We start from the raw sequence: 27990 nt of genomic DNA on the forward strand, positions 1-27990 counted from the left end.
CCAAGATGGCTTTTTCCTGCACTCCCAATGCTTTCTCTTGTATCCCCAAAACATAATTTAATTCCAAGTTTGCCCCACGTAGTAAAACTTAAAAAGTAAATTTTCTCTCTTTTATTTAATGCAACAATCCGATATAGAGTTAAGTGTTGCGAATGTCGACACCCATAAGCTTTTTTTTTTATTTTTTTGTGTTACGGATGTCCACATCCGATATGGGGGTGTCTGTTGCGGATGTGGACATCCGGTGAATATTATTTTTGGATTCAAATGTGTTTCAACTATCGACAACTAGATTATTGGTTTGAATTGCGGAAGTCGACAACCTATAACCATTTTTTTTATTTGTTGCGGATGTCGACATCTGGTGAATTTGTTTATATTGCGGATGTGGACATCCAATAACTGTTTTGGGTGCTTTACCTATGGTTGTGGACTTCCGTTATGTTGCTATTGTCATTTTTTTTGCTATTGTGCATGTCTAGTTTATTATTATTGTTGACATCGTTGTTATTTAAATTTTATTTATAATTTTAGTTATGTGTTTATAATTTTATAAATATTCCTAGGACACGAGGTGGCTCGACAAGATGCAGTGGTTCTTCTGCACAGGATGTACTTGAGAGTTCTACACAAGGTGGCTACGTAAAAGAGACCAACAACTTCAGTTCGTAGAAAGGGTCAGCATGTTGTACCTGCTTTACTTGAGCAAAGTCCATTGTCAGCTCATTAGGAATAGTATGCTATTGAGCATAGTGAGGCCAATGTAGCTCAAGAGCAAGAGCAGGAGGATGAGAATGATGGAGCAAGATTTCCTGGAGGTCCATTTGATACTTCCTTGTTCACTAATTATGCTTATCATGTAACATGTGTGATATGAGAGGGTCAGGTTGGTCAAAGGTTTTTATAAATTTTTTTTATGGTTGATATGTTGTTAGAAATTGCTAAGTAATTTATTCTTTTTAGGATCGAGTTATGAAATTGGTCTCCCATGCTGAAAATGTTAAAAGATTTGAAGACTCACGTATTTGTTCAGCCTTTTTGTGTTGAATTCTGGTTTATTTCCTTTTGCGATATTTTATATGATTACCCCGATATTGAGTTGATATTGGGTTTTGTTGAGAGATGACACTCTGAGACAAAAAATTTTCATCTACTTATTGATGAGCTGACCATCTCTTTAGATGATGTGTGATTGCTATACATCTTCCTATCATGGGAGAGTTTTGCCCAAATGAACCACTTGATTATGAAGATGAAATAAAGACTTTGATGACACTTTTGGGTGTGGACTGACCTATGGTTACAAATGACCTGAAGCAGTGTCGTGGTTCCCAAGTTAGATTGAGTTGGTTGAGAGACCTATATTACGGTTGTTGCAAAAACCAACTATAGGAGTTTGTTGCGTGAGTGTATCTTTTGCACCTTATTGGGTGCACTATATTTGCTGATAAGGGTGTGACTTTCGTTCATGTATCGTACCTAAAGCTGTTTAGAGATCGTTCATACATGTATCTCACATTATATATTTGCTTCATAGTGGTCACATTACACTTATCTTTTTCTTTGAGAGTAAGGAGTATATTTGCAGGTTTCACTTGGCTTTTAGTCATATCAACAAGCAATGACTGTTCATTGGACTTCAACCTACTGGCAAATGGGTGACCAACTAGAGTATCTGACAAATCATGATTATGGTAACCACGTATTACCTTCAACACCCACCCCTCCCCTTTAGATATGGGTTTGCCTCTCAATTTAAATGGTCACTCACATTTTCTTTTGTCAGATAAAATAGGCTCCGCATCAGATTTATATTTCCTATATTTTTCACCCCTTTCATATCCTAATCTTCCATTACTATAATCCCCTACAATTAATTTATTAAAAATCACCATAATTATAAAAGCAGCATTCAAATAATAAATTTTAGAAAAATATACCAAAAAATAAATATTAAGTTGAATATCGAATTTGGGACATCCGTTAAAATTCTAGTCATTTATTTCAAATACATTTATTAAATTGTTAAAAAAAATCAAGAATAAAATTACTAAATGAATATTTCTAAAACTAACAAAGCCATATAGGACATACACAAAAAATGTTCAATACAACATAGACAGTCAATAGTAATTTAAAAAAAACAATAAAAAATTAATCAAATGAATACCGGATGTCAACAACCGGTAAGTATATGAACCGAAAGTCGACATCTAGTTCATAAAATGACATTCGTTGACTTCTCTAACACCAGATATCAACATCTAGTATTGCCTATCTGACATCTATTTCCTTATCGCATCGGATGTCAGCATCTAGTTTATGTGCATATCAGATGTCCAAAGTCGGTAGTCTTCTAAATATGTTATGTATGTCAACATCCGAATTTTGGACGTACCGGATGTCGACTACTAGTGTTCACTTCATCTAAAAAACAAGTCTTATATTAAGAATGATCACATTTGTAACCAATATAAATCATATCTCGACATCCGATTTCAGGACCTATCGGATGTCAACAACCAGTACGCTTTTTATTAAGTTTTTATTAACCGTAAGTCCATATCTGGTATTTATTGACTTTTTTATTTTTTCAGGCACTTTTGCGAACAATGCATCAAGAATATAACGAAGGCAATGCACGAAGAATGCATAAACAATATAATGAACACCTTATATCAACAAACAATGAAAACATGTATATATTTATGCATTACAAATGATACGTGTAATAAAAAATTTGTAACAGTAAACTCGTACCTGGATGAACAAAGAGAGACACGAGCGTAAAGGGGACCACATATTCAAACATGAGGAAGGGACCACAACTTGATATGTTGAAGCTTAGGCATAATAGAACGTTTTAGAGAAAAACACCGTTAGAAGATGAAAGAAGGCAAAGGTTGGAGTGTGTTTTCAAAACGTGAAAACTTTAAAGATGCAAGTTTTAGTTAAAAAACATATGGACAATAAATTTTTTTAATTACCTTAACTAATTTGGTTGGTAAGGATATAAATGTAATTAATGAAGGAACTTGGGGATAGGGATGGCAATATGGACCTGGCCCGTCGGGCTAGCCCGTAGGCCTGCAAAAAAACTGTAGGGGGGGGGGAAGGGGGGCCAGGATGATGAACCCGTAGGCCCGCAATGACCCATGACCCGCGCAGGCTGGCCCGTGGGCCCACATACTCTACTTTAACCTAACCTAAAGTCAGTTCTGTTGTCTCTTTCTCTGCTCTCTTCACACACCATACGAGTCACGAACACCACCACTGATTTTCCAATTTGTGGTCGTTGATCCATTGCTAATCCACCATCGAACTGCACGCCGCTGGTCCACTGCACCGGAGCAACACGGGTCGCGTCACCACCTCCACCGATTGGTTTGTCTTCTCTCTTGCTGCCTCCATCGTCGCAGACTCGCAGTGGACAGACCCATTTGTTAATGTTGGCAACGTTGGGGGAAGTGACACTTGACGAATGAATACGAACTCTTGTTAGATATGAGAACTGAATTGCAACATCTTCTCTTGTTTATATTGTATGAATGGGCGTCCTATCCAAAATTTTCCAAATGATATTTATAATGACAATTTTAATTGTATTACTGCAACTTATATTAGAATTTTATCTACACGTTTGTTCATTTTGGGGGACATTGATTTTCGTTGAATTTAAAGGTGAATATTCTCTTCACTTTCATCTTTTCCATGTTTCCCTTAGTTTCACAATTAATATTACTGCATTATGTGTGCATCATTTCAAACTACCCCAATGTAGGCGGGCCAATCCGCAGACCCGCGAGCATATATATTTGCGGGGCGGCCGTGTGTTCCACTCTGCGAATTTTGTGCGGGGCGGGTCTGTCCGACCCGCAACTTGCGGGCTTAATGCGGGCCGGACCAGCCCACATTGCCATCCCTACTTGCGGATATCGGAGAAAGATTGAGGTATAAGAAGAAGTCCCCTCTTGCAAATGAGTAGACTGGTTGGTTGAATATAAAACATATTTGATTATATAAATATTTTATAAGTTTTTAATTGATTAATTAATATCTTTAATCAAATAAATAAAAATAATTATTACATTTACGTTAAATTATTTTATTATAAACAATAATTAAAACTTAATTTATAATTATTTATGATTTAAATTAGAATGTATTGACATCCTTAAAGTAATATAATATAAAAAAAATTAATCCTTAAAATTATTTTTATCTTAACTTTTAATTAAAAACATGCAGATCAATTGGTTAGTTTGTTCCGACTCTTTAACCCGCCTTTGACCCGCCTGTTTGACAGGTTAGGGAGATGAACCAAAGTAGGTTGAAAAATCCAACTAAATCCACGGGTTATTATGACCCACTTTGTCGTCTGGGTATAAGAGTCCACAAAATTAAAGGAGTAAGTTAAGGTTATTACTTCTTGTACCCCATCGGATCTCTTCCAGCACCCTATCACTTTTGGAAATTATTTTTTTTAACACAATAAACATTTCCGGATTTTTTTTTCCGTAAAGCAATCTTCCCCTTCTATTACGGAGAATTTTTCTGGAAAGCTTTTTGACGGGATAGATGAGAAATTTGATGTGGTGTAGGAAGCAATAGCCGTAAGTGGATTATTTTTTTCCAAGAAAGGTTCAACAAATAAGGAGTAAATAAGCCCAAATTGAATGGAGCTTGAGTACAAAGGAGAAAAGAGTCCAAGTTTAAATAGATTTAACTTAAAATTTGTAAAAGTTTTGTTGAAAGAGAAGCGTACGAGATTTAACTTTATTTCATTACGCACTTGTTGCAAATGAAGTCGTGGACAATGCAATGAGAAAAACAATCAGAGTGTCCTATATTCTTAAAGTTGACTATGATAAAACATATAATTCAATCAATTAGGACTTTTTTATGTCATATGATTAGTTAATGGAAGTCCTACTTTGTTATCAAAATGGTTTCGACAAGGAAAACCTTTGACTTTGTTTTTGTTGAATATTGTAACTAAAGGGTTGTGTGATATGATGTGAGAAGCAATTGTAACTCAGTTACCTAGTGGGAGATATTAATGTTTAAGTAAAGTAGCTCCAATATATTGATGGCAGAGTGTTCATAAGAGATGCTTCTTTGTCAACAACCAAAACTATTTTAAAATGCTTTAAACTTGCTTATGGAAACGAATTCTTGTCGTTGATAAATGAGAGATAAAACGGATCAAAGAAAAATTGGGGGTGAGAATACAATTCACCCAACACATGAAACCAACAAAAACTATGTTGTGAAGTGTTGCTGAGAATGGAGCTCTTTTATTGAAAGCATGCATGCAGCAGCCATAGGTATCAAGCTTCCCACCCCCTAAGGACAGTGGCACGTGCCACACGATTAACTGCCAGGGTGAAGGCTCCCATACGAAGATCACAGTCATGGGTTTTGCACATCTCCTTCACGTCTTTGAAACCTTTGGTCATGTAGTTCCCTAGTTCATTGTTCACTTTTTCCTCATTCCACATGAATCCTTGGATATTCTGTACGTAAAAAATCCATCAACAACATCAGGACTACATAAAGTACACAAGAAAAAACATACTTCTAAAAACATTAATCATTGCTATTATGGTTGTTAACTTACATTACTGTGTTGGAATATCATATTTTTTTTTCATTAAACACTCAAATTAGTTTTGTGAATTCATTAGACAGATAAATATTACCTGAACCCACTCAAAGTAGCTAACTGTAACACCACCTGAATTTGCATATATGTCTGGGAGGATGACAACACCTTTTTTCTTAAGAATCTGCAAGTTCATTAGACAAAGAAATAGTTAGCAATACTGCATTTCTTCTTTTTCTTTCTTGATTGAAGAAGGAAAGAGAGGAGAAAATTCAAACTAGCCTCATCAGCCTCTGGGTCAGTTGGGTGATTAGCTGCTTCCACTATGAATTTGGCCTTGATCTCATTTGCATTTTCCCTTCAACCATACAAAAACATAAAAGAAAAGTAGCTTTATACATTCCCCTTATTATGTAATAATTCAACTTTAGAATATTGCTTGTTGGAAGGAAGTACAAAGCTAACAAAGAAAATGGGTGGTTCAATTTTATGTTTGCTTTCAAAGTAAGCTATGACGATGATGTTGTGTTATGCGGTTTGTCAAAATAATCAAATAGTTTGAGGTGTCCCTTGTTTGCCTGAGTTAATAACAAAAGAGTTTTGTAGTTAAGTTAGGAAAATCACCTATTGATGACACCTCCAAGAGCTGCTGGAACTAGAACATCACAATCTTCAACCAATATTGAGTCAGCGGAAATTGGATCACCACCATGGAATCCTTTTACACCCTTGTGTTTTTTGGAATGTTCGAGTAGGCTTGGGATATCAAGACCTTTGCTGTTCTTTATGGCTCCAGATATGTCACTCACAGCAACAACTTTCCCACCTTTCTCACTTATTAATTGTGCAGCCCATGACCCTACATTTCCAAAACCCTGAAGAAATAAACTATGATATCATGAGTTTATCTTCAACTCATTGAATACTAAATGTGGTTTTAGAAAATTTTTACACTAGCCAATGCGTCATTTGTTAGTAGTTCAACTGTATTAGAACAGAGTAAAAAGGTCCAACCTCTCCAAAACTGACTAATTGTTCTAAATTAACTATTTACTATGAATAACTTCTAACTAACTAATGTTCTGAGGGAATCTGTTACAACACAACCCAGAGGTTCATTTGTTATCACCAACACAATCATGTGTTCATTGATCACTAACTTGAACATCATTTCAAGTTGGCACAATGCAAGATCCCTTCACTGGCACAAAGATCAATGAAAGTAAATATACCAGACACAACAAGTACCTGTATGACAAACCGTTGTCCTGATACACTCTTTCCATGCTCATTAAGCAAAGCCTCTGTTGCAAACAGGACACCTCGTCCTGTAGCCGCTTCTCTACCTAGAGATCCACCAAGATCCTACGTCGAAGAAAATAAGGTTCAATTGTTTTCAAGCATGATTTCATCATGTCCTTGCAAGGACCAATAAAATGAAGTATAGAAACGAAAAACAGTACTTACTATAGGTTTTCCAGTCACTACTGCAGGAGAATAGCCATGAAATTTGGAGTACTCATCTAGTATCCATGCCATAGTCTGCATGGATAAGCATCCATTCGGTAAGATAATATTCAATTGCAAAGAATCATATGAGAAGTCAAATGTAAAATAACAGTAATATAATAAAAAAATGTATATGGTCTTAAACACACAGCAGAAGATTCAATTCTAAATCTGTGTGATTAGTAATGACCTGTGGTCCTGTTCCCATGTCAGGTGCTGGCACATCTGTGTGAGTTCCAATCAGATCGTGGATTTTCTGGGTAAAAACTCTGGTTAGTCTTTCTAACTCAGATATACTTAATTCTGCTGGATTACACCCTATCCCTCCTTTGGCACCACCATATGGTATATTTGCCACAGCTGTTTTCCATGTCATTAGTTGTGCTAAAGCATTCACTTCATCAGGGTCAACCTATTTTTTCCATTAAGTGATTCTGAGTCAGAACTGAGAACCTAAACTACACACCATATACCCATATATATAAACAGTAACACATGAAAAAATTGTAATTTGAAGCATAGCTTTTATTAAATAATGGCTGTTCAGAGGATTATCCCTACAGTGTTTTGAAGTTATACAAAAATTTAAGAATCAAACAAGTTTCCTTGACAAAAATCTGATAGCAATTCAGCGCTGGACTAGATGTTCAATTAAAAGAATTCATAAATAAAAAGAAAAACTTGAACTGTGAATAATTGAAAGCTTTTAGTGTTAACCTCAGGATGGTATCTGATTCCTCCTTTCATGGGGCCTCTGGCATTATCATGTTGAACCCTGAACCCAACATAAGATTGCAATGTGCCATCATCTTTAGGTATGGTACATTCAACCTGCATTTTGTGAAACATTATTTAGAACTAGGGTTGGTGAAACACGTGAGATAGCAGAGAGAAAACAAGTCAACTAATTTTCCAGGAGATATGAAAAACACAAGAAGCAATTTTACTTGCCTTGATTTCCCTGAATGGAATCAGTAAACTTTTCTCAAGCTTTGAATCCAATCCCAGAAGCCTAGAGGCCAGCTTAAAGTTCCTGTTGGTGGCTGCTAGTGCATTCATGGCTCCCCTTTACTACAGGAAAGACCAAAACAATATTCAATCTTTTAGCCACAGATATCTGAGATGTGGAAAATAGACCCTGCAGTGTTACTATAATTGGGACTAGAAATATTGTATTGAAGATGAAAAGAGATGCATTTGAGCTAATATTTATATCAAGATATACACAAAGCCAGCTATAGTCAAATGTCAACAATACAATATAGACTAGTAGATGTTGGTATGGCCCATATAATACAAGCAAAATGGATAAGTGCCAGCAATGTGCCATATCATGTGGATCAATATCACCAGTTAATCATGTGAAATTTAAAACACCCTCTCTCTTTGAAAGGCTAAATATAAATTAGCATTATCCCAAGAAGAATATCTGGTAACAGAAAAGATTGTTAACTTTGCAGCAATAATCTTCTTCACTACTGAGTGTACCTGTCTAGTGTTCTATCTTCTTTCACATCTCCAAGAAGAAAACTAGTTAGAGAGATTTACCATGCTCCTCGGGATGAGAATACAGTTTTATTTTTCTCATTTTCTGAGAATTCAAAGTCAATCTGTTCAGGAAGCCTTTGTTATACTTTTCTGAAATAGCTTATGAAAGAACTGTGCAGCCAGTGTCCCTTTTATTATTGACACGTTATGAGGTACTACAGGGCAAAGCCTTTGCTAATGGACCCAAAAAGAGAATCTCAGGAAAATCACATTTCTACAACATCAAGAAGGGCCAACTTCTTTGGAATCTCTATGCAGAAGAAACTTTTAAGAATTAGAAGTTTCTCAATGGCTACGAAATCATCTGAAGAGGCACTATCCAGGTGAGGTGGGAAGTAAGATACTCTCAACATAAGAGACAAAATTCTACCCTCTAAGATGCAAAATTTTGTTTAACAAGTCTAACATCTAAATACGGTTCATGCACTTGTTGCTTACAGTTAAATTCATTGCATCCACATACACTTTCACACTTGTCTGTCACTACCACATTTTCAATCTGGAAAAAGGTTCTTTGACACTATTTGAAAACTCTTATAAGGGTAAAATAGTCTTAACATAAGTTAATTTTTATATTTCTAGAAGAAAGAGAAAATGAATAGTAACTAGGGATAAAAAAGTGTGGTGTTTTCAATCTTCAATGCTCTTTGCATAAACAATCATTTAAGTTTCATTTCAATTTGAGTATCTTCTAACAGATTTTTTAACTCAAAAATAACCTTTCTTATTCTAATATTTCATATTTCTTCTATGGTTAATGATTTATAAGAGATTGTAATTTATAAACATAAATCTCTTCAATTTCAAATAATCTAATATACGACATGAAAATAATAACAATAATATTGATAAACAATTCACAGAAATAAGTTTCCCTGTCAGGGGTAAGAAGGAACATAAATTATGCATTTAAGACAAACACAGATTTCACGGCTTTTGTTGCGGATCGTGCCATAGATTATATTGTTTTTTGTTCCAAAGTTCATATATGAATTACAAAATGTGGCAATTCCAAACTTCACTAAATTATTTTTCTGAGTACTTGCCTTCCACGATGCCCCACTAAATGGTATTGATGACACAACCTTCTAGCCCTTAGATATTTTTTTAATAAAGGAAACAAATTTGAAGTTATTTGCCCTTTCTTTTCTACTTTTGTTGTAATGATTTAAATATATATGGACCTCCCCCACTTGCCAACTTGTTCTGCTTTTATATTTGAATGACAAGTCCTCAGTCCAATCTAATAACACTTTAGACTTTGTCATAACAACAACATTAAAAACATTTAAATTGTTCGAGCTACTCTTGGGTGTGTGAAAGAGAACACGCTAAGCCAGCATCATATTCACTGCTTCAACCACTGAAATTGGCTTTTGGTACTATGTGAAATCAATAATATTTATGGTCTAAGTTACCGAAATGAAAAAAAGGTTTATCAGAAGAAGGGTAGTTCAAGTTCTGCATCATTGATGAGGTAAACATACACAGAAAAAAAAGTTAGATTTCATTCCAAAAAGTAAGTTTTTGGGATGCCATATGGCACATGTGACTGTACAAACACACGTATTAAATTTTAAACCCCACATCAGCATAGGACTAATTATCTTAATTAAAAATTCAATGAGTTGAACAACGCGATGGAAAACATCATACCCTTTTTCTTTTGAAAGTGGTTTCCAAGAAAATGCTGAGGTTAGGATATACTGATATATCCAGAATCTGTATAGTTAGTTATTCAAAGCAAGAGGGATGAGCTTTATAATTTTTTGACTCCTTCCCTACTAAGTTTATAAAATTTAATTAATCGTTGCACATATCCAATCAGTTTAAGTAGACATCATTTTCATACCAATATATGAATGAATCAGTTCAAATTATGTGGACTAAATTTTCTCCTATACTTAAATTCCAATTGGTTGCAATTTTACTGTGCTAAAATAACTCTGAAAGTGTACACAAATTTATCATCTTGGCATATTCTATACATCAGCTAAATTCATATAGTAACAAGTTATTATTTGATGAAGCAAGTCACATCGGACTAAAGGGGATAACTTAGATATCAAACGGAACACGAGTCATTATAATAATCTGCCATCAAATGAGATATTCATGGTGATTTGGTTGTTTATATTAAATAAAACAAGCCCTTTTGCTTCAATTTTGGTCAGCACTTTGCACTGAAAATGATCATCATGGTTTATCCAAATAAATAAAGTCATCATTCTCATGCTTGTTGGATAATGTAAGCTAAGAACTGGTAAAGTGGAAATCTTTGTCAGTTGTGTTATATATTTTTTACAAAAGCAAAGTCATCATGATCCAGAGTCCCTGACTCTACAGAAGTAAAAACCAAAGCCATAGTACCAAAGGCAAAGACCAACTCATTCTCTAATTGAAGACATTAAACTCCTCAATATCATTGAATTGCAGAACACAGAAAGAAAGGAACTAAAGCAACCAAATTTGTTTAACACAATTTCAAACATTTCAGATAGAAAACTGAATGGAGAAACTTACCGAAGACTTGGAGAATCAGACTCGGAGGATGGAAATCAGTATGAAGCTAGGTTGCAGCAAGCAAGTCAAGGCTTGATTAGAAGAATACCAACCCAGATATAAATAGAGGGGAAAAAAAGAAAGAAAACCTAAACCCTAGGAAGAATCAGAATTGAATTCCAAAAGGAATCTAATTCAATTGTAAAGCAAAATCCCTGTGTAGTTTGCAGAGACCCCAAATATGCCAGAAACACTCAAATCAACATATGTATCTACTTTGATCAGAACTGAGAACTACAATTTTGCACTGACAGAATATGATGCGAGTGTGAACGAAAGATAAGTGTTTGATGTCCTTTCCTATATCCCACTTGGCACTATATAGCATATCTCAACCACTCTCCACCATTAGTCACAACACTGCACCTCACTGACACACAACACACTTGGGAGGAAGGGAACATAAGCATAATATTATTATCAGGGTTGTACTGTCATTGCCCAGTGACTATAAATATAGATGGTTTCATCACACACGGGAATCCAACACGATTCCCACATATAATACTAACCAATCAAATCTTCAAACCCCCATTGATGATGTTACCTTTGCCAAATGTTTAGTTAAAAGTCTCTTGGGACCATAATCGAAACATTAAAGAGGGAATCGTGTATTCTGTTAAATTCTAGGACTATTTTACAGACACTAGTACAAAACAAGTAAACTTGATTTACGAGGATGTCATATACTTATTTTCTAAGTTGTTAGTTGTTACGATCAAAGTGGTCCAATTTATTACTCGATATAGCAGAGATATGTTTTAAGTGATAATCTAGTTGTGAGTGTAGTGCTCTATAAAGCTCGGGTTGTTGCAAATTGGCTCAATAGGTTGGCACAATTTCCACACAAGGGTATCCAAACCCTGGTTTTAAACTGATAAGGTGAAGATGCTGATATATGATAGAGATTGGTATATTCCTATCTAATAAGTCGAATATTGCTTGATAGTAAAAGTAGCAAAGACTCACGGAGAACACAAATAAAACCGGTTTCTTCAGGTGTGAATGATCAATGTTTTATACTATATAAATTGATCACTTTAAGGTAATATATTATTCATTCTTTTTTAATTTGTTCATGAGGATGTGCGCTACGTTTATGCAAAAGTTTTGTAATATCTCTGAGGTTGTTCAAGTACATTATTTGGAAGTGTGATCGATCGTGTTTTACAAGGGTGTTTTTCGCTGTAATTTTATAGGAATTTATTCAATTATTCATGTTGAATTTGGAACTAAGTAATTTTAAAGTTTCTTATTTTCTCGTGTTTTGAATGTTTTTTTGTCAGAAATATGTTTCTTAAAGGAAATATCCAAATGATTTTGAAAACAAAACTTAGTTAAAGCGAATGATTAATAATTAGATTGGAAAAAGGTCCATTATTGATAATGTTTAGCGGTCAAAGTAAATCAAAGTAGAAGTTAATTGCATAAGTAAATTTGGGTAAATTTAAAACTTTTCTTGATTAATAGATTCTGAACAAGGAGAGGATCATGATCAAAGACATTGCACTTGTTGACCAAGCTAACAACAAAGAAGGGGACACCTTTTTCTTAATCACTCAGATTTTTCCTTCTTCTTTCCCTCATTTTTGCAACTGGGTACGCTAAATCACACCCAAAGTTCACATTGTTTCGGTGTTTTCTTAGATTATGCTAACACTTTCTTCTCTTGGTAAAATGGGAATGCCAAGAATTTTCTAGCTCTTCCTCTTTCGTTGCCCTCGATTTTCTGATTTGATTTTGCTCTATGTAGTCATTGTAGTGGAATTTTTAGATTGGTTGGGATGAATTTTAAGTGAATATTCTAGTTTAATATGTAGAATGATGATGATGACTCGTTAATTATAACTACACGTAACTCTTAACACTCCTGTCCAATAAGGGGGTGGGATGAGAAATCTAGAGGTTTTGGGTTGCAAGGACTTGAGAATGGAGGGGAAGTGTGAAAGTGATAATGAGTATTGTGATGTGTTCTGGATTGTGCATGTTTAGTGTTTGCAGAGTGAATCCTTCGATGGCTAAAGATAAAGTTATGATATGGATGATGGTGAAGATAAATGGGAGTTGAAGAATGTGGTGTTTGATGATTACGACGATGAGAACATGTAGCAAATCAAAGAAGAGTAAGAGATGAAGGATTTTTTTTTATTTTTTATGGTGATTGATGATGAAAATATTGAGCGATAATGATGAAGATGAGTTATGTCATGTCAAATGAGTCACATTTTCATTATGCTATTAACTGTTTAAAGATTATTAGCGAAAAAAACTCAATAAAAATTTACAAAAATTAAAATTTGATTACAAAAATATAAAAGTAATACTAAATTAAAAAACTCAACAAAAATAGAATATTTTTTGTCAATTTCAAACCCGTTTATCATGTATAATATTAGACTAGAAAAGGGTACCCCCACGTATTGCAAGATTAATAATACTCGAGAGTTGGACCACCTTAATTTATTCTTCCAAATATGATATTCATTGAATTTATGTATTTTTTCTTTTTAAACATCAACCTTTTTCAGGTACATAACCGAACCTTGGAAATTATTTTCCCTTCCCAGCATCCAAAATAAATAAAGGAAAAATGAGAATCCTCTTTAGTTGATTTTCCTCTTTATTATGTAAAAACATTAATGAATTCATATCATAGCGCATACAAGGAATTCATATTATACATATCACACGCATATGAAAGTTAGTTAATTTTTAATAAATTTGAGTAAAGCATGTTCGGGTTTCTCAAAGCGTTTCTCAACGCTGTCAACTCACCCTATATCAGCAGTGCAGCTCATATCTTGTTAAGAACAGGATAACAATACGGCATAATATCGACTTTAAAACAAAAAAATAAAGGTTAAAATATTTTTTCTTTTCGATTTTGGTCAAATTTTTTTTAAATAAGTTCTAATTTTGGTTTTGCATTCAAATAATAAGATACAATATCGATTTAAAAAAAAGGTTAAAATATTTTTTTTTTCAATTTTTGTCAAATTTTTTTAAATAAGTCCTAATTTTGATTTTGCGTTCAAATAGATCTTAATTTTCGTCAATTTTGTTCAATTGGGTCTTTTTTTACTAACACCTTTTAAATTATTAAATTATTAATGACCATGAACAGTCTGTCACGTGTCATTTCGTGGTTTTTTTAATTTTTTTAATTTTTTTAATTTTTTTTAATTTTTTTACTTTCTTTTAAATGTACACGTGTCAACCCAGTAGCGTGCCACATGTCACTTTGTGGTTTTTTGATTTTTTTTTGATTTTTTTTTAAAATTTTTTAAATGTTCACGTGTCAACCCATTAGCGTGCCACGTGTTAAAGTCAATGTTCTATATTCAATTTGGTCCTTATATTTGTTATTTTTGTTCAATTTAGTTCCAAATTTTGTTAACATTAACCAATTTGGTCCCTATCGAAGATGTGACCAAATTTAATTTTTATATCAAAGTTATAATGATGTGAATTTTAATATATTATATAAAAATATTTAATAAAAAATGTGAATTTTAATATAAAAAATAAATTTGATTTTAATTTGGAGAGTGACTAAATTGGTTAATGTTAACAAAAATTGGGACTAAATTGAAAAAAAATATATAGCGACCAAATTGAATATAGAACATTGACTTTGACACATGACACATTATTGGGTTGACACGTGGATATTTAAAAGATTTTTTTAAAAAAATAAAAATAAAATTCAAAGAAACCACGAAGTGACACGTGACATGCTACTGGGTTGACATGTATACATTTAAAAATGTTTTTAAAAAAAATCAAAAAAATTCAAAAAAAATAAAAAGAAAATAAAAAATTTCGAAAAAACCACGAAGTGACACGTGGCGGTCATTGTTCATGGCCGTTAATGTTTTAAACGGTGTTAGCAAGAAAGGACCCAATTGAACAAAATTGACGAAAATTGGGACCTATTTGAACACAAAACCAAAATTAGGACTTATTTGAAAAAACTTAACGAAAATTGGGACAAAAAAGGTATTTTAACCAAAAATAAAACAATAATTTATATTTATAGTCTTATTATTTTTATTAGATTCAGTTTGATTTTACATCTTTTAGAAATTGTATTTCCAAAATAAGCCAAAAATTACAGCAAAACCATATTTCAATTTTATAAATGTTTTTCATACTTAATTAATTAATAACGTATTGGTGGATTCTAACATGGAGTATGAGTTAAGTGGTCCATGAGTGGACCACTATTTTCATTAATAAAGAGTAAAATGCACTAAATTCATCACACTAAAAAAATATTCATAGTTCATTTTATTGTATTTAAAATTAAGTAATCCATTCTTGGTGTACCAACATTTTTTATTTTTCCTTGAAACACTTGCATAATACATTATTCATTTATAACATCGTATATTAGACAAATCATGATCACAATCCAGCTATTGGAAACGAAGACCTAATCCTTATGATATTTTTATCCATAAATAAATTCAATTTAACAAGTGAATCAATTTCCATTTGTAATTCAAAAATTTGAATTTGTTGGACTGATAAAAATAACATGTCTTGAAAAGTCTCGCATTACCTTGGATAACCTAGAGGGTGAGTGATAGTGACTATATAATGGACTCTAAGTTCAAGATGTTCCTTGTCCTAGTCAAAGACACTTCAAACTTGTATTTGACTCTTCTTATTCTTATTTTTTATACTTTTGTATTGAGAGCGTTGTGAGGTTTGAGTTAAATTCATGTTTTGGAGAGTGTGGGTGTACTTGGAGCCAAAGGACATGTGAGAGTTGTCTATATGTTTCCTTGTGTTTATTTTATTTCTCTATTAATAAAGTGATTCTCAGGGATTTTTCCCAAGTGGTATCAAGAGTTATGGTTCGGTAAGGATTTTTTTCTCAGTATGCTTTGTGGTTGCAACATAGTCTGACCTTCCACATCAGAAAAGATTAATTTCAGGTTCGATAAAGATTTTTTTTCTTAGTATGCTTTGTGGTTGCAACATAGTATGATCTTCCACATCAGAAAAGATTAATTCCTTGTTGTTGGAAAATCATCCTTGGTTGCTCAAATTGCAATGGCTTTTGCAAGGGCGATCAAATGTGACAGAGAAATTTGATGGAAGGATGAATTTTGGCTCGTGGCAAACTCAAGTCAAAGATGTGTTGATTCAATATGGATTACACGACATGTTAAAAGGAAGACCTTCTGACATAAAGGAAAAATAATGGAAGGAGTTAGATGTTAAAGTTGTTAGTACAATCTGTCTGTGTGTGGCTAAAAATGTTCTTGCGAACGTGCAAAAAATGTCGACGGCAAAGGAACTTTGGGAGAGACTCGAAGGTTTATATCAAGCAAAGGGCATATCAAATTGGTTGTTATTGAAGGAAAAGTTTCATAACCTAAGCATGGGTGATGATACGAAAGTCTCTGATCACCTTAGTAATCTTAATGAAATTTTGTGTGAATTAGAGACAATTGGAGTTAAGGTTGAGGAAGAAGATATATCTCAAAGACTCATTTGGTCTCTTCCGTCCTCTTATGAGCTTATCAAGCCTATTTTGATGTATGACAAGAAAACATTGAGTTTTGATGAAATTGCTAGTAAGATCCTTTTTGAAGAGAGAATGATGAAAAGTAACGAAAGCATGAAAAAAAAATCAATGATGGTTGTTAGAAGTGAGACACATGGGAACAAAAACTACAAAATGAATGTGATATGTTGGCAATGTGGAAAGCCTAGGCATGTGAGGAAAAATTGTCGAGGTGGAGATACATCATGGAAAAATGATTCAGATCGGATAAGAGTGTCTCTCTCATTACGGGAGACGATGATCTTTTATGAAAAAAAATGCGATAAATATCCTCATAGCATAACCGCGTAGCCATGAAAAAGGATGAGTCTGTGTAGCGGTAGATCTGATTTTGGGATTTGGGCTTGCTTCGCGTTTTGCTGGCGTTTGTTGTAGGGTGTATGGCTTTTATACACAGGCATTGGCTAATATTTATGCAAGGTGTGGTGATTATACATGGGCATTGGTTAGTGCATGAAAATTATTGAGATGGTTTAATTCCAAGTGGAAATTCTTGGGATGGTTTGATTTCGAGTGGAAATTCACGGGATAGTTTGATTTCAAGTGGAAATTCTTGGGATGCTTTGATTCCAAGTGGAAATTCTCAGGAAGATGATTTCAAGTGATACTCTTCATGATGGAGTGTGGAGTATGATTGTTGGTATATGTAATGAAGATGTGTTTATTTTAATCAGGGTGAAGAATGTTGGATTGATGAATATAACATGTCTTGAAAAGTCCCATATCTAGATTTATAATGATGTTGCTCATCATTTGAAATGCCAATATCTAGATTTTGAATAAGCTCTTGAATGGGTTCAAAAATAATCATGTCAATGTCATTAATGCCTTGAAAGGTTAGTGTTCTATGAATTTCACAACACAAACTCTGACACGATTCTTCTAAAAAAAATCATAGAACATGTAACCATATTCATCCTTACCATATAGCCAATGAAGATAAATTATTTGACTTTGTATACAAATCCAACCTCTCATAATTTTGAACAAGCAAAAATGTCCTGCAATCAAGATCTCATACTTAACATTCTCGCCAAACCAAATTTTGTTAGGCACCTTACTATTCCAAGCAACATAAAGACTAAGATAAAGAAAAAAACATAAATTGAATTGTACACTATCTCACCCAAAAAAATATTTAAGTGACTTAGCTTCAAATAGCTTATACCTCACTCTCTCAATTAATGGCATTATCATCATCTATACCAAGTCATTTAATTGAGGAGTTTAGGAGAGAGTCTTTCTATATGCAATATCATGTTGCTTGCTTTAAAAAGCAAAGGGTCCACCATACTCAACCATTGTCAACACAAATGCACTTTAGTTATATACCTCTAAACCAACGCATAAAATTATTTGAACAGTTGAACATTTTTGTTTCTTGGAACAACCATCGATAAAGGTAAAAAAAAAAAAGTAAAGTACAACATTAAAATTTTTAGCTTGAATGGACCACAAATATTTGAATACACAAATTCAATCAACTCATATTTTCTCTAGGAATGATGCTTTAATGAATGCCCTTATTTGCTTACTAGCCATGCATTGAAACATTTCTCTAACCTTGTGTTTTTCAATCATGGAAGTGCATCCTATTTTACTAAACAATGAGACCTTTTTAACTAATATGGCCATTAATGCTAAAGATATCTCGATATCCATAACATTGAAATTGTCTTTTGCAACAAAAATATTTCTCCAATCTAACTTAAAAGGTTTCTCCACTTCAACTATGATTATCATAATTGCTAGCATCTAGCACTTAAAAAAATCAAATTAAAATAAACACCTAGAGCATGTTTAATTCATCTTAGCAACAATTATATTTTCATGTTAATTTGTAACCATACACCACCAACATAAATCTCCTTAAACATAATCAATACCAACATTCAAACTCCGAAATCACTTGGAGTGTAAAATGTGAATAAGAATAGGATGCAATTCCAATGTCTCTATGTTTACAAAAATAAAATATAAACAAAAAAAAAACAGAAAAAAAAAACATTATAGTAGATGAGGAAATAAGTGCAAATAAAGGAGATAAGTCAAAAAAAACGTGTACGAAGACATATGTGTGGATCAAAAAGATGAGATGAGTGAAAGATGGGTGAAAGAGAAAAGGATGAGGATATTTATGAATACCAATGAAAAAGATAAGTTTGAAGAGATTTATATAAGACTTTGAGAGCAAAGTTATAAGTGAGAAGATTTATCATTTTTAAATGAGTTTTCAGATTAAAAATAATATATAATTTATATTCATTGTCAAGCACGCATTAACCTTATTTTTTTAATTTTTATTTTAGTTAACATATTACTTTTTTAATATTTATTTTAGTTAGTTTCGACGACTAAATTAATGCTAACCTTATTACTTTTAACATTTATCACAGTCGGACACTAATTCGATATTAACACAAATATTTGTTATATTAAAAAAATTATAATAATTTTACTGTTTTTATAAAATTTTTATAAAATTTAACATTTTTCATTGTATTAAAATCAACTTAACCCCATTTATAAATGTTCAATATTAAGCTGATTCTATTAATGTTGTGTAAGTCGATGCTAATTTAATACTAATACAAATATTTGTTTATTAAAAAAAATAAAAAAGTTGACCATTTTTAACTTTTTTTTTTTTCAAATTAAGTTTTATATCGTGTTAGATTGGATTGAATTTATTAGGTGCTTTTGAAATTTCGTAGTAGTATAAATTTTATAATAATGACTCAGCAAAATAACGTAAGTTAAAAAGGCTTGGTAAAGTTTTCGTATAATTGTGAGCAATGATGAGTGGAGTATTTAAACACTACACTAGAGCATGATGTTCACATCCTTTCACGACAGGCACAATTATTGGTATATGCATCAGATTTAATTTACTTTGAGTAAAGTATAACTGAAAAGAAAGAAAGAAAGAAAGAAAACATATTCTAAAATCATAATGTGATGACCTATACAATAATGCATTTGGATGACCAATATTAGTGAGTAGTGACATTGCATATGATGATTCACCATGCATGTACCGCTTTAAAGAGAACATATTCATCACAACTCCACTTGTAAGCGTATTTAGTACATATACATTTTTAAGAATGATTAAGTACTCCATTTGGCATATCATAAACTAATAATTATACATAAAGCATAATGGTTTTATATATAGACACACAAGAGTCCAAACTCCAATAACCAAAAAGAAATATTTCTCATCCTAACTATTATTTTTTAAATTTAACAGTTCTGAATGGATAGTTAATTTAATCGTTATATCTTAAAAGACATAAGATCACAATGCCAATTCATCCGATTATATACAGTAGATATTGGCTTAAATTCGTACTCATTTAAGTTTGTATCCTGCTTAAATATGTGTTTGGAAAGGAAAAATTCTCGAATCAATTGTGACTTTATTTTCAGAAAAAATCACGTCATTTGACAACTATTTCCGATTCATGTGTGATTATTGATTGATTGATCATTTTGTAAAATGTGACGAAGGGTGAAAAATGCACCTTGAGCTTGATTTAACTTATCAGATGTTAAATAAGGAAAATCTTTCAACTCGCTCATATTAACATCAAGATTGATAGCACCTTCTAATGATTTGAAGATAACATCGCGTTAATCAACTTCAACTTCATCCAGACCAGTTTCAAATTTACTTCAACTTCATCTAGACCAGTTTCAAATTTACTATCAGATTTAGTAGCAGGCCTTGTAAGACAATCTTCAATGGCGGATCTTGACCAACATTGTTAGGGGAACCAAAATAATACATCTAAAATTTATAAATTTAATTATTGTCATTAATAAAATAAAAATAAATACATAATTTAGTATAAGGATAACTAAAAAGGAAATCACATATATCTAAAAGATTGTCCTTCGTTCCTTCAAATCCCTGAACTCATCAATAATTGAATTAGAACTAAATTTTTCAGCTTTTTCTTTTTCAATGTAAATAATCATATTGTCGACAAAAAAATCATCTTTCATTTTATTCTGCAATCTTGTTTTGATAATCTTCATTGCAGAAAATGATCTTTCTATTGTAGCTGTAGAGACAAGAAGCGTTAAAATAAGACGAATTAAACGACCAATCAAGTAGAATGTCCTTGAATTTCCTATTCTTGCCAAAAATTGACATAATTCAAGCATGGTTGATAAATTCTTCAAATCTGGATGGTTAGGAGCATCAATAATAAAATGTTGAAGTTGAAATTTTAAACTAATCTTCTCTTGATCACTGAAATCTAAAGGATAATATTTGTTGACAAGAGTGCATATATCCTCAATGTTAATAGCTTTATAAGCATCCTTAGGAACTAAAGCATTGCTTAGAGTTAAAATTTCCATTATTTGCTCACTAAACCTATCATTTAATTCTTGCAACTGCTTGTCCACTGTAACAAGAAATATATTCACCCTAAAATGATGTTCCATAGTGACATGATCTTTTTGATGTCGAGAACGGCCATGACGTGCAACATAAGTAGAATTAAAATCAGGAATATCAATGTCACAAAAGATTACCACACCTTTAAATAGATTTTGCCAACCATCATCTCTCAACTTTTGAATCAAAATTTTAGTAGAACAAACCAATTGCATAACGTTCAGTATATCCTGAGACTGTTTCTGCAAAGTTTGGCAAAGACAATCAGTAATTCCCATAATCTCTTTCATCAGGTGTAAAATTACTATGAACTCAAATGAAGACAACATATTAAATGCAGCATCAGCATCACCCCTTTGAGAATAAGTTGATCCATCAACAATAATTTTTTGAAGAACCAGACAAGATGCATTATATAACTTCATCATACTACAAATGGAATAAAAATGTGAGCTCCAACGAGTATCACCAACTCGTTTTAAAGTGCCAATTTGATTTTTTCCTTTACCAGTTTCAAGTTCACCCATTTCTAACAATTGAGTTATTCCATCTAATTCAACAGCTTGTAACTCATCATGACGTTTATTAGAGGAACACACAACATTTACAATAAACCCAAATTTGAAAAAAATTGATGAACTGGAGTGACCTCTCTTGAAGCAGCCACCAAAGCAAGTTGTAGTTTATGAGCAAAACAATGCACATAATAAGCATAAGGATTATCATTAAGAAATAATGCTTGCAAGCCATTCCATTCTCCTCTCATATTACTAGCACCATTATACACTTGACCGCGGATATTGGAAACATCAAGATTATGCCTAGAGAGAACAACACTCAATTCTTCTTTTAGAGTGACGATTGTTGTATCCTTAACATGCACAATATCAAAAAATCGTTCTTTTATATTACCATCCTTATCTACAAATCTCAAAAAATTAGCCATTTGCTCTTTTTTAGATTCATCACATGCTTCATCAACAATTATGTTAAATTTAGAATCTCCAATTTCTTGTCGAATGTGACTTCTTACTTTTCTAGAGAAAATGTGCAAGATTTCTTTCTGAATATGATGAGAAGTATACTTAGCATTAAACAGAGCATTTTCTAACACAACTTGTCCAACTTTATCATTATATGATGCTAGAAGTTTAATCATTTCAAGAAAGTTACCTCTCTTACTTGACTTTGGTGTTTCCTCGTAGCCATTAAATGCACAAGCTTGAAATGTCAACCAACGAATTGTCAGCCAACGAATTGTGTCAATAGAAATAGCAGACTTGTTCTAAACTTTGAATATTTATAATGTTATTAATGTGCATAGATTGCTTTACTGGATTACGTTCCAAAGAATTAATATGAAACTCATCACCTATAATTCTTTGAACTTTAAAAAAGGGCTCCTCTGATTGAACAATTAGATCATTGGTATCATGCTTTAGAATATTTGGAGGAGTTGAATTTGTCCTGCTTTCATCTTCACATGTATCTTCCCTTTTTACAATTTTAAAAAGTGAATCTATTCTTTTATTCTTCATCAATATACCTATTTTAAAAAAATAAAACTAAAAAATAATTTATCATAATTTAATAAAAAATTGAGAGACGTAAATACCAAAAGAAAATTCAATGATAATCAAACCACACTTAAAATCCAGTTATAAAAAACACACAATACAATACTTTTTCTTTTATGTTCATAAAATAAAAAATTGATATAGAAGAGACTCATTAAATAAATTATTAAACTAATATTTCACTATCAAGTGGGACAAGAGATAATTACCTTCTTTAATTCTTCGAGAATAGAATGGAAGATAACAATTGAGAGATGAGAGCAAAAATAATAGATCTTTTTTTCTATTTGGAAACAAAAGAAAATAGGTGAGAATGGGAGATGAGAAAAATTTGTGAGAAACAAAAGACATATAATGGAACAACAATTAAAATCCGGTTATAAAAAACACACAGTACAATCCATATACTTCTTCTTTTATGTTCATAAATTAAAAAATTAATATAAAAGAAACTCATTAAATAAATTATTAAACTAATATTTCACTATTAAGTGAAACGAAATAATTACTTTATTCTTTTCTTTCTCGAGAATGGAAGAGAACAGAGGAGAAATAAGAACAAAAATAATAGATCTTGTTCTCTTCAGAAACAAAAGAAAATAAGTGAGAATGAGATATGAGAACAATTTGCCCATAATAAAAAAATAATAAAAAATATCTTGATAAATCTTTTTATTCCTCGTTCTTTATTATGTTTGATTTTATATTTTGTTATTTATTAACATTAATTATTATGTTTATAAAAAAAATAAAATATTTGATTTAATCATTATTAGTTTGTAATATATTACCTAATATTTATAATATAAAAAAATTCAAAATACCTATAATACAAAAAAAAAAAAATTTTTGGGAGAGGCCATGGCCCCGTTACCACAATGTTCCACCACTGTCAATCTTATTCATGTTTTGCTCGATCTCTTATAATTTTATTAGATGACTCATGGTTGAGAATATTTACTTAGTCTCTTTTTTATTTAAATTAGTTTTTAGTAAATGTTTATGTTTTTAAAAATATCTTTCAATTTTATATTTTATTACAATTTATTATATATATATATATATATATATATATATATATAATAATTTTTTATATATAACATATCTCTTATATTTATCATATAATAAATTTTCATATCTCTCATATTTTCATAATTCCTGAAAATTTCCGACATCTATAATATTTTATACTGTAATTATATAACTCATAATATTTCATATTATAATTATATGACTCTTAAAATTTTTATGACTACATTCCAATTAAATCTGCATCAAATTTCTCATATTAATATGGTGACTTAAACAAATATTTACCAAATATTTACCGTAAATCACATAAATCTTTATTTATAGAGAATGTGATTAGGGATGTCAAAAATATTCGTACCCGCGGGTATCCGCGGATAAAACCCGCAATGGGTAGAAAACGAATATTAAAAATGGATACCCGCTACCTACGGATACAGGGCGGGTACGGGTATCATAGTATCCGTACCCGTGGATACCCGTACCCGCTAAACTTTAATTTATAAAAATATCTTTATATATATATATATATATATATATATATATTAGTAAAAAACATTCTGACCTAATTTTTTTCTCAAGAATCAGGAAGTTTCATTGTGTTGAACGTCATTTTATATATTTCTATGATTATTTGGACTAAGTTTGTTTGAACTTTATTTAAAATTTATGATAGTGATATATTTTATTTTATTTTATTTGGATTTATGATTAAATATTTATTTTTTAAATAATTTTGTAAATACCCGTGGGTACCCGTGGATACCCGTGGATACCCACGGATATGAAAAAAATAGACGAGTACCCGCATAACGGATACCCGACGGATATGGATACGGATATGGGACAGATATTTATCTAGCGGGTAGGATACGGGGAGCTACTACCCGTACCCTACCCGCCCTGTTGACATCCCTAAATCTGATGCTAAAACAGTATTCAATTATATAGAGAGACCAAACTCCAATAATCTAAAAGAAATATTTCTCATACTAAGTATTATTTTTTAAATTTAATAGTTCTAAGGGATAGTTAATTTCATCGTTATATCTTAAAGAAATAATCATGACAATCCAATTTGATCGAGTTATAAATATAGATAGATTATATGAATCTTTAATTCTGGAAAATGTGGTACTAAATCAGAATCAGTTCTATATATAGATAGATATAATTGTTGTTATTAATTCTAAAATAATTTTAATTTTAAACTATAAATTAATTTAGATATTATAATATTTTTAGTAACTAAAATATTAATAATTAATATTAAAGATCAATTTAAATTATAATTTAATAATTAATCATAACTTTATAATTTTTTATTTATTATAGAGATTATTTTTAATATTAATAATTTTTAGTTTATAAAATATTATTAAAATTAATAATGATTAATTAATTTTTGTTTTTATAATTATTTATTATTTAATAATTTTCGGGTAGTGTTAATCGATGTAAATACCATTTTAAATCACTTTTAAATTTTATACATACAATTTTAACATTTTTTTTAATCCTAACCGTATGATTAGTACGAAGATTTAACTTACAGAAATTCAATCAAGTGATTGTTGACGGTTAACTTTTTGTTATATAGCTATTTAGATTAAGATCCGATTTTAAATTAAATGAATAAAAAATATTTTCCTTGAAAAATATTTATAGAAAAATTTAAAATTAATTTTTTATTTATTTTAAGAATCTATTTTTCTAAAATTAGATTTTTAAACTTTTTAAAATTCAAAATTAATTGTTCATAATTTTAAAAGTCAAGTTTAACTTTTAAGCAAATAGTAACAAGTAGATCAAGACTGATAGATTATTCAAAATAACGATCTAGATTAGTTATTTGGTTTTCTATGCTTGATTTTTTTTTTTCATTTTTGTAAAATAAGAGTTTTATATTTCATTTGTCTTAATAAACTTGATAATAATATTCTTTTAGTGATCTAAACAAACGAAGGTATTTTCTAGTTTGAAGTTTTTAAAAGTTCATTCATTGAGATTGGGAAGCTTTTTTTTTAGTAGTTTGGAATTGTTATTCTTGCAAAACAAGTTAGCTTTAGTGATTGGATGATTAACAACCAAATAAGCCCTACCATTTTTCTCTTCTTAAACTACCATATATAAGCTAAACATACACATTTGAATCATAATTTGCATGGAATAGAAAAGCTTGTTTGACATTACTCTTCTTTGTGAATTCGTTAAGAGGTTATTTCCTCACTATTGAGTCTTATCTCAGTTTTTCAAATTCAAGTGGTGATTTTTCTTCTTGCCATCATCTTTCTCTCTTTAAAGTGATGCATTCTTCATCTTTCTATGTCTTCCATTTTTTTTTTCTTTTATGTTTTAGGAATCAAACCTCGTGTTCAATGGAGAGATTTGAAGAGCCTAATTTATTTTTGATTTTCTAACTTGCCACATTCATAAAATTCAAATTCTGAATATCCTTCATTACATTTCTATGTTTAGAGTTATTTTTATTTCATTTTCTATTTCTAAGCGAATTAAGTTCATATAAACATCATAAATGTGTGTTTTAATTTATTAAAAATTATTTTAAAACAAAATCAGCGTCAATTTAATTTTTTTAATCATATTTGATAAATCCTAATTCATAATTCACAAGGTTGAACATGTTCAATGTTGCAAGGTCATATTTTATATCAATATATAATAATGAATTTTGTAATTATTTTACAATGTTATTAGATGTTTGAAATTGTTTTAATAAGTTACTACTCATATAGGTTAATTTGAAAAACACTTTGTATTTATTATAAAAAAAATATTTTTTTACATGCATCACTTGAGTGTCAAGTTGGTTGAGCAACACTCAAGTAATGAAATTTATTGCATGCACTAAATATTGTTGCTCAAACACCACATTTGTTGCGTAATTGATATCTTGTTGCTTAAGTGACTTATATAATTTCTCAAGCAAAGAACAAAATTTGATCTGCATTGTGCATCTTGGTTACTTGCGAAGCAAGTCATGTCACTCAAGTGATGGTATGGCAGAAGATTTGAGGTTTGAGGTTTCACATACTTTATCTCTCTTCAAGAATTAGTATTGCTTTGGCAACTTATAATTACTCAAGAGATTATGAGACAAGATTTAGAAGTAGATTTTTTTTGCTATTGTGATGAAATATTCTTACTAGGCCACAAATGTGCTTTAAACAAAACCGTTCTATTAATGTTAGATGATGATCCACCTAAACCACCTATACCACCAAATCCTCCACCCAAGCCTTTCCCCTTACCTTCATCCTTAGATTCAAATTCCATCCACTTCGAACTTTCTCCTTAAGTACTCCTAGGACAACCATCTTCTAAATCCCTCAAATTCAAAGGCATTATTTTGGGCCTACCTATCACTATTCTCATTGACATAGGTGGCTTTTTTGTATTCCAGGATACTTTTGAATTCAAAATTGTAAAAATGAATCTGTTGAATTTTTTTTGTAAAATAGGGACAAATCGTTAAAGTGGAGGAAGACATTATAGATGAAGTCATCTTCTACCATATCGGTTTCCTTTTTAAAAATAAAAAAAAGTGAAGACATCATCTTGGAAGTCGATTTCTATTGAGTGAAAAAGTGAACTCATTATCTTGCATAACGACTTCACTTTTTATTTTTTTACATTGGCATTTTGATTCACCAATGTGAGGTTGCTTTGATTCATGTATGTTGCAGCCGAGTTTTCCACCCAAGTTCCACATCGCCTGGGTGTTTGAGTGCATAGTGAGCATGCCTCTATATATAGAGATCCTATCCCCTTGTAACTAGCAATTTTGACGAATACATTCAATGTTGAATTGCTTTTAAGCTTTTTCCCCTTGCCTTTAAAGTTCACTTAAAATGAGATTCTTTCTCTTGGGGTTTGTCTCATTTATGAGCCCTCCAAGTTCCTAATTAGAACTTGGGAAAGTCCATTTTGATATCTTCCACTACATTTGTTCGTGAGTTTTTTAGACTCTCTTATGATTGTTGCCCTGAACATCTTTACCAACAATCATCAGGAACATTAATACCTACATTAAACATACCTTCATTGTTTTACGAGTGATCAGTCGCGTATTTGACTTTGCCTCCTCCACTGGATCAAATATTGGTACAATACCAACCATCACTACACCATCCACCTGCCTCATTTCCAA

At 31.4% G+C, this 27990-nt stretch overlaps 1 protein-coding gene and 1 pseudogene across 4 annotated transcripts; both read right to left on the bottom strand.

Annotated features, from left to right (window-relative positions):
• Positions 1-5062: 5062 nt before the first annotated feature.
• Positions 5063-11710, bottom strand: LOC114184478 (glutamate dehydrogenase 1). 4 transcript variants are annotated; one of them, XM_028071789.1, is made up of 10 exons: positions 11186-11710; positions 8066-8185; positions 7832-7945; positions 7305-7526; positions 7073-7147; positions 6854-6970; positions 6230-6480; positions 5888-5963; positions 5703-5789; positions 5063-5516 (listed from the first exon to the last, which is right to left on the bottom strand). In XM_028071789.1, the coding sequence occupies exons 2-10, from the start codon at positions 8171-8173 to the stop codon at positions 5331-5333; spliced, it is 1236 nt and encodes a 411-aa protein (XP_027927590.1). In that variant the 5' UTR covers positions 8174-8185; positions 11186-11710; the 3' UTR covers positions 5063-5330. The 4 variants fall into 4 exon arrangements, with proteins under 4 accessions (XP_027927590.1, XP_027927606.1, XP_027927600.1 ...); XM_028071805.1 differs by lacking the exon at positions 11186-11710 and adding an exon at positions 8663-9022; XM_028071799.1 differs by lacking the exon at positions 11186-11710 and adding an exon at positions 8603-8972.
• Positions 11711-20687: 8977 nt separating this feature from the next.
• On the bottom strand, positions 20688-27984 carry LOC114190091 (annotated as a pseudogene).
• Positions 27985-27990: the final 6 nt, after the last annotated feature.

The sequence above is a fragment of the Vigna unguiculata genome, chromosome 1 (genome assembly GCF_004118075.2).
Source record: "Vigna unguiculata cultivar IT97K-499-35 chromosome 1, ASM411807v1, whole genome shotgun sequence".
Classification (NCBI taxonomy): Eukaryota; Viridiplantae; Streptophyta; class Magnoliopsida; order Fabales; family Fabaceae; genus Vigna; species Vigna unguiculata.